We start from the raw sequence: 11,502 nt of genomic DNA, 5'->3' as shown, positions 1-11,502 counted from the left end.
AAGGGATGTCAGAGGGCTCTTTCCTGAGTCTTGACCTGCTTAACATTCTTATCAACTTCTTTGATAAAGACTTCTAAGGCAGGTTTATCAAAATCATGGATAATCCAGAATTAGATTGTGTTGGGGTAGTTATTCAATGACAGAACCCAGATTCATGAATGGTTGACAGCTATATGGGTGGACCCAAACCTGCTGGATTAAGTGGAACAGGGAATCATGACAAATGTTATGTTCAAGGACCAGTTACACCCGTGTAGTGTGAGGAGGGCAGCAGGCCTCCTAGTAAATCACAGGCATTTTGGCTGGCTACAAGCTTAGTGTGATCCCGGGGTACAGCTGCCAAAATAGCAAACACGAGACCTGGCAAACTTAACACAAACACAGTGTCCAGAACAAGGGAGATAGTCATTCTGCCTTGTTCTGCCCCCAATCAGAGCACATGGGGAGAACAAAGTGCAAAGGAACAAGAGACAGCATCCTATAAAGAATGGCTGAAGAAACGGGGGCATTTCAGTCAGAAGAGAAGTCATAGAAGCTACTTCTCCACAATGGCTGAGGGGAGAACGTGTTTACTTCACTCCAAAGGACAGAACCTGAATGATAAATGGAGATTACACAGGAGGTAGACACTGGCAACAGAGAGGTATGGCCAGGTCAGCCCTAGATCAGGCTCTGCCGGTCTCGTCTGTGAGGATTGTCACCTAAGGGAAGCTCGCAGTTCTTTCTCTACCACTCCACTGCCAAAGTAAGAGACACCGCTATTGTGCCAGCTTTGGGGACATTCCACTGGCCCCTGTACTGGTGTCCCACGGCAGTAGGATAGGTCAGCGATGTGACCAGGTACTAAAGTACATGGGACATCGGAGGCTGGAGGAGTGGGCAGGAGAGGTGGTGATGGGGAAGCACACTTAGAGAAAAGAGACCACCTTTTGGTCACTCTCTCTTTGTGCCTCACCATCTTACTTTAAAATGGAGGTCCACACTCGTGATTTAAAAAGGAGAGAGATAGAGAGAGAGAGAGAGAGAGAGAGAGAGAGAGAGAGAGAGAGAGAGCGCGAGAGAGAGAATATGGATTCCTGGAATCTGGCCCTTTGTTGGGGAAGGGCCAGATTTCTTTTTTAAAACTTTTCAAGTGATTGTGACACACAGCTAGGTTTGGAAATGACACAAATGACCCCATGAAGTGCTGATTCCAAGGCAAGTCGCTTTAATAATTGACGTCTAGGTTTAATGGATCAATAGTCCCCTCTGCCCTATTCTCCATATAATCAGAGTCAGTGTCTCAAGCTGGCAGCCGCTTCTCTCTGCTCTTTTGCTTTCTGTCCTCTGCTCTTCATCTCTGAACTGACTATGACTCCACCATATATATGGCCGCTGACCTCTTCCCTCCCAGTAGTCTTCACCCTGGATCCAGACGATTTGCCTGCTCTCAACCTCCTGCCCATGTTCCCAGGGCACTGGGCATCCTTTCTCTCTGTTGCCACCACCCGAAGCTCCTTGCTGTCTGTTCCCATCCCTTGGTCTCACCTCTCTCTCTGTCAGAGAGAGAAACACTCTCCCTTTTCTTCTGTACAGCTCTCTTAGAGGGAGATCTCATACCAGGGTTCCTGAAGTTGAAAGGATACATTAATTTTTTCAACAAATAATGATCTAATGCCTGTTATAGCCACATACTGGTGCCAGAAATAAAATGGCAATAAGAAAGACGTAGTCCTTGCTCTCATAAAGCTTGTATTCTAGCTTGAAGTGGCAGATGATAAGATCATTTCAGAGAGTGGTTAAGAGCTATGAAGAAAATAAAAGCAAGAGGAAAAAAAAAGTAAGGGGAAACACAAATTGGTGGTAAGAGAAGCCTCTTTAAAGAGATAACATCTGAGCTGAAACATAAAAGACAAGGAATGAGCTATACACAGATCCAGGGATGAGCATTTAGATATGGAGAAAAACGAAGGCCCTGCGGGAGGGATGTGTTTAGAAAACAGCAGTGTCCTTGCTGTGAAGAGAAGGAGGAGAAAGAAAAGGAGAAGAAGAAAATGAAGAAGGAGAAAATGGAAAGGAGGAGGAAGAAGAGGAGCATCAGAAGAGGTTCCTGTAGCACCTAGAATCGCCATTTGGTGTTCATGGCCTGCTGAGTCTGCTCGCCTTCCCACACTCCCAGCCACCACACACTGTGGTCTGTGCTTGAAACCCTTCCCCACCCTTTCCCTCTCTCTCACAGTCCGTGAAACATATTTGCAAATATCCGAACCACGCCGTAAACTGGATTCAAGTTATTTCCCTTGGATCTCCTGTGCCTCGGCAAATCAGCAGATGTGAGTAGGCCTGTGTTTAAGTTTCCCCGACATTTTCATGACAGTGTTGAATATTCTGTGAAAGTCAGAAGCCTTGACTATACCAAGCTCAGAAAGGACTTCTGGTGGTATCACCTAACTCTTCACCCTTCCTATCTTAGCCTCGGTTCCAGCCCGGCCAAGACACCCTATAAAAATTTTATACCAGCAAGAGCTGGCCAGCCATATAAAAGGCTTTAGGTGACATAGTGAGCTCCCTGATATATAATCAAACACAACTACACACTGTTAGAGAAAAAACAGAGACAGGAAACAACACGAGATGAGACCCTCAGTTCCCTCACTCCGGCATGTAGTGAGTACTCCGGACTAGTCACGTCAGTGTTTAAGTTACAATCGGTGAATCAATTGTTTTATCTTGTACTCAACTTAGGAAATATTGATCTCTTCCAATGCTGAGGGAAAAACTAGAAGTGCTGTACATATTGAGAAATGTCAGTTTGTTTATATTCTCCACTAACAAACCTATCTGGAGGTGTATGTAAGTAAGGATAGATTGAATATAGTATCCACGGTATATTTAATGTGTAATTTCAAAGAATTTTTAAGAAATAACTTTGACTTAAGTGATTTGGGCTCTCCTGAGTGCCTTTTGAATCTAACCTTCAAGTAAGATGGGATTCCACTATACTCAAATTATTTCTTTCATCATCATTCTAAATGTATATCTCAGTATTTTTTTCTTTTCTTTTAATTTAGTTTTTTTCCCCTTCTTCTCTTTATCTCCCTCACCTCATGCATACACATGTGTGTGTATGTTTTTTGCTTTATCTACTTCTACCTTCACTTCCTTCCTTATAGTTTCCTCTTTTATTAAGGGAGAGGGCGAGACAGAACAGGCAACTCTGAGATAATGGCTCCTTTTTGTCTTTTCAGTATGAAATCTATCAACACACACACACACACACACACACACACACACACACACACACACGTGCTCCCTCCCCTACTGATCCATCAGGAATTTCAACTTCACATACTACTGAGAAAATCCATCTAGATGACTTGTCACTGCAAGAACATTGTGTTTTTACATGACTATGCATTAAAACACATGGCGAAGATAACCGTTTCCCCAATTCCATTTTCACCTTCATCCTTGAAAAAAATTGTTCCCCCAAGTTTTAGTTGGGCATGTGTCTACCCAGCTTTATTTCCTAGAATTTCTTGCAGCTAGATGACTAAATTTTTACCAATGGAGTGTGTTTGGAAGTGCTGGGGGCAATTTCTGGGGTCACATCATTAAAAGAAAGCTGCTTGCCCTCTATTTCCTTTCCCCATCTCCATGCTGAGTGGAATTCGGAAGTGGTGGTTATGAGCTGTAACGATGCTGATGAGAACAACATCCTAACACAGTGCTCTCCAACAGAAATAAGATCAAGATGGGTAAAATTAATTTTCTTCATTAATAGGAATCCAGTAGGAATAAATGTAAAACAAGTAAGATTAATTTTAACAACATATTTTATTTTACCTAACATATATAATCATCACTTCAACATTTAATCAGTATAAAAATTATTAATAAGAACTTTATTCTTTTTCATACTAATTATTCAACAGGTGTGCATTTCAGACTTATAGCATATCTCAGTTGGGTTAGCCATGTTTCAGGTGCTGTGACTCATAGCTGCCGATTGGACAGCAGAGTTCTAGAAGACGGCGGAGCAACAAGACAGAAAGAACCTGGGCTCCTGCTTGATCTTGTGGAGCGAAGCTGCCCATTATCTTGGACTTCTCATTTACCTCTTGTTCAAAACACTGTATTTTGGGGTCTCTTTGGTACCTATATCCTGACTTAGTCTGTATCCTGACTAGTATAACATCGTAGGAGGTTTTTATTCCATGTCAGAAAATGGTATTGACCTACATCTCACATTCTGTATAACAAGCAAATGGAGAATGTAATAGCGAAAGCTTTTGATATATCAGCCCATGTTTGTGAACATATCAGCAATTACAGCCTGTTGTTCAGTAGAGTCAGTCGATTATAATGGAACAACAACTTAACTGTGTTGAAGTATTCAAGTTTTGAACCTTAAAAAATTTCAATTTGATATGCTTTCATTTCTTGTATGTTTTGATTTATTTTTGCATTTCATGAAACTGAAAGCAATAAACAGTCTCCACAACCATGGCATTTAGATATGTATGCTTTTACCTTTTATTATCAGTTTGAACTAGATACTTATTAAAAGGGAGCAAAGGTTAAAAAATAAATTTACATAATAAAAACGAGGAAAATGGAAAATGAAAACACTAATTTGAAGCTATCTGTACATCCATGTCCACTGCAGCATTATGTACAACAGCTATGATACGGAAATAACCTAAGCGTCCATCAATGGATGAATGGATAAAGAAGGCGTGGTATATATGTATAATGGAATACTATTCAGCCATAAAAAGAAGGGAATCTTGCCATTTATGACAACATAGATAGTACTAGAAGGCAATATGCTAAGTGACATAAGAAGTAAGAGAAAGAAAATACTATATAATCTCACATATGTAAAATCTAACAAAACAAAAAGCAAACAAAACGACCACAACTACAATGACAAAAAAGCAAGCTCATAGATACAGAGAATAGACTGGTGGTCGCTAGGCATGGGGGGCAAGAGTTAGATGAAATGGGTGAGGTGATTGAAAAGTACAAACTTCTAGTTATAAAATAAATAAGCCCTGGGGATGTAATGTACAGCATGGTGACTATAGCTAATTATACAGTGTTGTAAATTTAAAAGTAGCTAGGAGAGTAAGTCTTAAAAGTTCTCATCAAGAGAAAAAAATCTTGCAACTATGTATGGTGATGAATGGTAACTAGACTTATGGTGACCATTTTGTAGTATATGCAAATATTGAATCATGTTGTTGTACATTAATATAATGTTATATGTCAATTATACCTAATAAAAATTTTTTTAAAGAGAATGGTACAAGAAAAGAGAAGTGGGAGGAGTGACTTATAATTAATTACAATATCATCGGCAATGCCTAATTTTAAAAAATGCACTAGATAAGAGCTTATTTAAAAGACTCCATCCAACTTAAATTTCTCAGATTCTATATACGTACTTTGCAAACATAATTATACAGGCATGATTACATAACATCTACATGTAAAAATCAAACAATAGTCAAATAAGTTTCTTTTTTCCTATCCAATTTGTTTGTTTCTCCACAAACCAAAGGAATTGGCTAAAGATTAACAGTTTCTTCATGTTGCTAAATTAATCTTCTGGTTTATGGGGAAATGCAAAACTGATCTATAAAAATAATAATAAAAAAAAACAGATATAAGGAGGCATCGCTTTATACTTCGTGTCCCAAGACATATCAGTTATTATCTTGATTTGTTGCTGCTGTTTTCCTTGAACAAAGACTCGCCATTCAGAAGGCTGAGGGTAGCTAGTGAATTCATCCTACTCCCAATTAATTTGGTTGAGTCTATATAAAAGACCAGTTAGAGCACAGATTTAGGAGTCAGTTAGCCCTGAGTTTGTATTCTGACTCCACTGATTATTAGCTGTGTGAGCATGGGCAATTCACTAAAATCTCTGAGACTTAGTGTTCTCATCTGTGAAATAAGAATAATAAACCACTTCAAAGTACTATAATGAATAATAAGTGAGATGAGCAGGAAGTATTTAACACGATGTCTCATCCAGTACTCAATGCCAAGTATTTTTCTATTTCCAAAATAATCATCTCATAACATATATTTATAAAATTTTAGCATCTACTGTGTGACAGTTTCTTTTGACATAAATTATTTCTAATTCTCACAGCAACACTGAGGGTGGGGTAAGATGCAGGAAAGCATTCTCATTTTACAGTTGGAGAAATCATGGCTCAGGGAGGTGAAGTGGGCTGCCTGAGGTCACACAGTGATTATGTGACTGAGAAGGAGTTGAAACAGACTCAGCCAATATCGAAGACCATGTTCTTTCTACCAGGCTGAGGTAGGACACTCTGGGACACACACTCCTATGGCAGTGTGTGCCCCAGCGTGGGACAAAGAAAGAGAAAGCAAAGCAGCTTTGGAGGTCTCCAAACCTCCCAGTTTAGAATAAATTCCCCAATTATGTTTGAAGTTGGAGAAGCTTTTCAAATTTCGACTGGATATTCTTTTCCCATCAAGTTCCTTGAAATTTCCCTTTAAAGAGCATCTAGGAAAAGCCACTCTCATTAGCCAGGGTCTGGCTTTATTTTCCTAATAAACAGACCTTTGGCCAGACAAAAGAGCCTCTTTTACTTTTAATCAATTCTTGAACATTTCAGTTGATTTTCTTCTATTTGGCTTGAAATTGTGATCTGGGAATGGCTGGTCCTGCAAATTGTCTTCCCATAAGGGAAGCCCCTCGAGGATCCTCAACTTGTTATTTTTAATCACTGTAATCTCCTTTTCAAAGGAGGCCATGGTCAAAAACAGAGCAGGCCTTTCAGAGCTTTCTAAAGCACAATTATTGCTGAGGGAAGGGGACAGGGGGATGAGGGAGGGAGAGTAGAGAGAAGTGGTGGGAGAGAGAAATAAGTCAATGTAGTACTAACAACTTGGAAAAGGCTGAATAATAATCTCATTGGGATCCTGGCTGTTGAGAAGAAACTCCATGTTTCAACATTTTTTAAATAGTAACCATTTTATTCCAGCCTAGAATACCTACAGTACCTAAAGGATAAATTGATGTGGGGGGCATGGAGAACAGAAGCTATTTTGGGATGAACTGGAATACTGGGGACAAAGATTTGAGGCAAGAAAACAAGCCAAGGATTGATTCCAAGTATTGTGAGGGGCCCTAATTCAGGAAAAAGCAAAGAAAGAAAAGAAAGAAATAGAAAGAAAGAAAGAAAGAAAGAAAGAAAGAAAGAAAGAAATAGAATACCAGGGGAATGTTAATTGCCACAGCCCTAAGTCAATACTCAGAGCAGAAGGCATTAGACTTACTTTTAAACATAATTATTCTAAGAAAGTATAAGCCAACAGAAAAGGTCAAACTGGTCCAGCACCTTTTTCTTCCTAACTTTGAGTGGCGGAATTGGGTTTGTTAATTGCAGAGTTTTACTCAGAAGTCCTCAGCAAGATCTTTCTTTCAAGATTTCTTAGCCACTGGAAGGAGAAATGATTGCCCACCTACAGCCTGAGTGGGGGCTTCACAGTCCAAAATGCTAGTGTTTTAGGCTGGAATAATTGTAGGAGTGAAGTCTAGTGCTCCCCTCCCCTTCTGTCCAGTTCTCACCTCCAGGCTGCAGACACTTAGGCAGTCATGGGACTTCTCTGTCCATGTGACTAATCCGGTGCACCTCTTTCCCAGTGATGGAGCCACCAGCTGCTGCCGGTGCTCAGTGAAACTGGGAGGATTCTGTGGGAAGATGCCAGCTCAGCAGTTGGCCTGGACCCCATACTAGCCTAAACCACCTGAAAAAAATCCTCCTGGGCTTAAATGAGGAAGAGTCTTAAGCAAGGCTCCTACTATGGAGAAATCAATCATTCATTTACTCACTGAATTCTTGAGGATCTCGATAATCGCCATTCACTCTTAGATTAGACCTGAGGAGTCCTAAGAAAACCTACTTTTACACACACACACACACACACACACACACACACACAGAAAGGGAGGGAGGGAAGGAAAGAGAGCGAGAGCGAGAGCGAGAGCGAGCGAGAGAGAAACAAATCTGAACAGGCACATTCTTCTATTATTAAACCAATAAGGGCCACATATCCAACTCAAACTAACATGTATTGGGGACCTCAGCACATTCATCTTTGAAACTCATTTACGCCCTACAGCCACCCGGGAAGGTTGGATAAACACCTATTTTCACCTATTTTCACAGCTGAGAAATGGGCTCAGAGAAATTAAAGGACTTGCCCAAGGTCATACAGTTACTAAGCCCAAGTCCAACTGACTCCAGAGCCACGTCTTTTCCTGCCACGTGGAGCTGTGGCAGTTTCCCCAGAGAACCCTGGTCCTCCGTTTTGGGGGAGGATTAAAGAGGCCAATGAGGCCCACGTCCTTCCAGTCTACGGAGAGGAATGGCTGGCTGTTTCCAGCTCCGCGGAAAGGCTGTGCCCGCACGTCGGTTCGGCTCCTCCAGCCGCGCGCCATCCCGCCCGCTCCCTCCCGCGCTGGGTCGTGTGTCCTCCGCCCAATGTCTCTCTCCTCTCGGTGAAGTCCCGACGATCCCGCCGACCCGCGCGGCGGGGTCCGAGAGTTCTCCAAGCGCTAAGCGCCTACACATGTTTAGGGCGCCCGGAAGCCGGCTCTGGGTAGCTCCAGGTGCAGAAAGTCGGGGGCACACGGACCCGGGAAAACGAGAGAAGCATTCTGAGAAGGGTGGTCCCTGGTTCTGGCCGTCTGTGTGGCCCGGGCGCCCGCTGACATTGCCCCAAACTTTCCCCGGTGTTGCTCCCACCGCTTCCGCTCGCGACGCTCTAGGGACCGGGAAGCCAGGAGTGGAAGGGCGGCAGCTGTGAGCCCATTTGCCCCACCAGATGCCCCCAAAGACCCTCTTTTCCCTGATTGGCACCAGAGGTGATTTATGAGGGGGCAGGGTGAGGGGGACACGCGCCCTGTCACATCCTGCCCGTGGGACACCAGGTGAGACAAGGCCGGCTTATCTTGTCTCCCAACTGGGGAACCGCCGCTGCTGCGTGAGAAAAAGAAGTCTGGGGAGAGGACCGGGCTGAGGAGGGAGGAGGCGGGCCGTGGGGATGGAGTTAGGGGTTTTCATGTCTGTGCCGGTCGAGCTGCCAGTCCTGCCCAGGACGCGCTCAGCTGCTCGGACATCCCCTCCTAGCACTCCCGAAAACCCGCTCTCAGCTGAGGAGCTGAGACGCAACATCTCTTGGGCGCGGAGCCCCGGGGTTTAGGGAGCCAAGGTCCCCCGGCCTTCAAGGAGCAGGCCTCGGGAATTCGGGCTTCCCTTTTCATCCCCAACAGGTTCCCCTGTTCTCTCCGAGACTACTCAGAGATCTCTGAAGGCCCGTTCCACTGGGAGCCTGTCCTGGAAATCCAGGGTCTTCTCTCTCGCCTGGGACCATCAGAGAATAATTGGGAGTTCTTTCCGGGGATCATTCCGAAGAGCTTCAGGCTCTTCCTCCCTTCCTCCCCGTGCCCAGCTAAGGGGGAAGCTTAAAGTCTTTTTTCCTAAAGGGGTCTGTCCGGGAAAGCTGGAGTGACTGTCCCGCCGGGGGCCTTGCTGAGAGAAGCGTATATCCTGTCCTTCAGGGATGGGAGCGGGGAAAGCCAGAGTTCACCACCTTGCCTGGGACCCAACTGGGAAAAGCCAGGGTCCCTTCCTCTCCAGAGACGGATCTGTGGAAAGGCGAATCTCTCCTGCTCTGCTGTAGCCGGCTGGTTCCCTCCCAGCCAGGCCGATGTGACGCGTCGCTCCGCTACCGCTCACGCCCCGGAACCGCGCGTCGGAGATGGGGGCTGCCTTGCCTGGCTGCGGCCCCCGCGACGGCCCTGGAACTGGCTCGCGGTTCAAAGGGCTGAGGGTGCCAGGACAGAGGGACCCTTGAGGGGCTGTGCCGGCACCGACCACCCACGGACTGTGCGCCCTCCTCCGGCACTGCGCGGTCGGCGCCCTACGGGGTCCGCGCCCCGTGCCCCGCGCGCTTCGCCGGGCCACTTACCGCGGTAGCTGGTTCCCGGCTTGTAGAAGTCGGGGTCGCCCTCTACGCGGAGGCTGAACTCGGTGTAGCCCTCACGCCGCGTGCCTTGGGCGCGCAGGATGCGGCTGCAGTATCCCTCCGACTTGGACACTTTGTCCAGGGTCTCGTCGGAGAAGGCCAGCGCCACGGCCAGGGGCAGCGCCAGGGCCAGCAGCGCTGGACTCCGGCTCAGCCTCAGGGGCGCCGGGGACAGCCTCATCCTTACGGACCCCCAACTTTGTGCTTCTGCCACCGGCCCTCGCCACGCGACTCCTGCCCGAAGGGGTCCCCGCGGAAGCAAGACCCGGCGCAGCCCCGGCGGCAAGCTGGAGCTCAGTGCCGGCTCTGGCGGCTGAGAGACGATGCTCGCCTGGGCTTGGCGGCTGCCGAGCTGCGCTGCGCCGCGCTGAGCTGAGCTGAGCGAGCCGAGCAGCTCGAGGAAGGGAGGGCGGCGGCGAGGAGGAGGGAGGGCTGATTTTGCCCAGATCCCCGAGCGCAGCGCTGTTTTGTTTCCGAACTGGCGATTAGCGGCGCGGCCGTGTTTATTTTGCGATGCTGGATTCCCAGGGTCTGGCAAGGAAATCATAGAGTAGAAGGACACTGAGGGCTCTGTCCCACCACCAAGGAGGTTGTTGCCCCATCCCCCTGCTACATTCTGGACCGTGTGGAGGAGAGTGCTCAAAGGAAAGAAAGACTGAGAACGAACTTTTGTTGCACACCTACTCTGCGCCTAGTGGTACGCTGGGCGGTTTACTTCTGGGACCTGCTCACCTCTCCGCCCTCACTGCGCACAATAAACATGACATTACTTTCGCTCATTTTACAGATGAGCAAACTGAGGCCACAGCCAAACAGTTAAGGCGGGGTCAGATGCCATGGCTATCTACCTGACTACTGCTTTTCTAATAGTGGTGCTGAAACAGGTCAGACTCCAGGATGAGAAAGAGAGAGAAAGACTCATCCATCGGACACAGGAGGCCCAGTACCTATGGCCTGTAATACTTTCGGAGATTCCTGAAAATGTTTTCTTTAAAATCAGAAGAAATAAAACCAATAAAATGTTTTACTATATAATATTAATATATTTGCGTTTATGTCTACACAGTCATAAAACATAATGTCTGCTATTTTATGATGGAAGGCGTTTACAATGACAAAAGGGCCTAAGGTCCACAAGAATCCTCATATAGCCTTGGAAAGCAATTTTAAAACGGCTCAAAGAAAAGCCTGTGTTTTCTTGGCATAGATTTTAGTTCAGGTTCTCAGGCCCCAGTGACAGATGTTTGGAGCGGAGCTGAGCCTGAGGGCTCACTGGGCAGAGCCTCAGGCATCAACCACAAGGCCAAACAGGAGAAGGCCCAGGTGCAGGAATTTCTCCCAGTGTTCCCCCAGGACAGACCTGAATCAAACCTTCCCCACTGTGAGACTTGGGTGAGTGCTTTTACCTCCCCAAGCCTCAGTTTCATGCTCTGGAGGTATCTGTGTGTA

The 11,502-nt window shown here is 45.8% G+C and overlaps 1 protein-coding gene across 2 annotated transcripts in view; it reads right to left on the bottom strand.

Annotated features, from left to right (window-relative positions):
• SPON1 (spondin 1) overlaps nucleotides 1–10,670 on the bottom strand; it is a 229,932-nt gene extending 219,262 nt beyond the window's left edge. Inside the window, exon 1 of one of the 2 annotated variants that reach the window (XM_015596503.2) lies at nucleotides 9,997–10,670. In XM_015596503.2, the coding sequence (XP_015451989.1) occupies nucleotides 9,997–10,600 (604 nt within the window). In that variant the 5' untranslated portion in view covers nucleotides 10,601–10,670. The remainder of the gene's footprint in view (nucleotides 1–9,996) is intronic. The other variant, XM_015596502.2, reaches the window with a different exon arrangement.
• Between the last annotated feature and the right edge of the window lie 832 nt (nucleotides 10,671–11,502).

This window comes from Pteropus alecto, unplaced genomic scaffold (assembly GCF_000325575.1).
Source record: "Pteropus alecto unplaced genomic scaffold, ASM32557v1 scaffold461, whole genome shotgun sequence".
In the NCBI taxonomy this organism is placed as follows: domain Eukaryota; kingdom Metazoa; phylum Chordata; class Mammalia; order Chiroptera; family Pteropodidae; genus Pteropus; species Pteropus alecto.
Note: the sequence above shows the minus strand (reverse complement) of the source record. Positions and strands in the feature narration are given on the sequence as shown.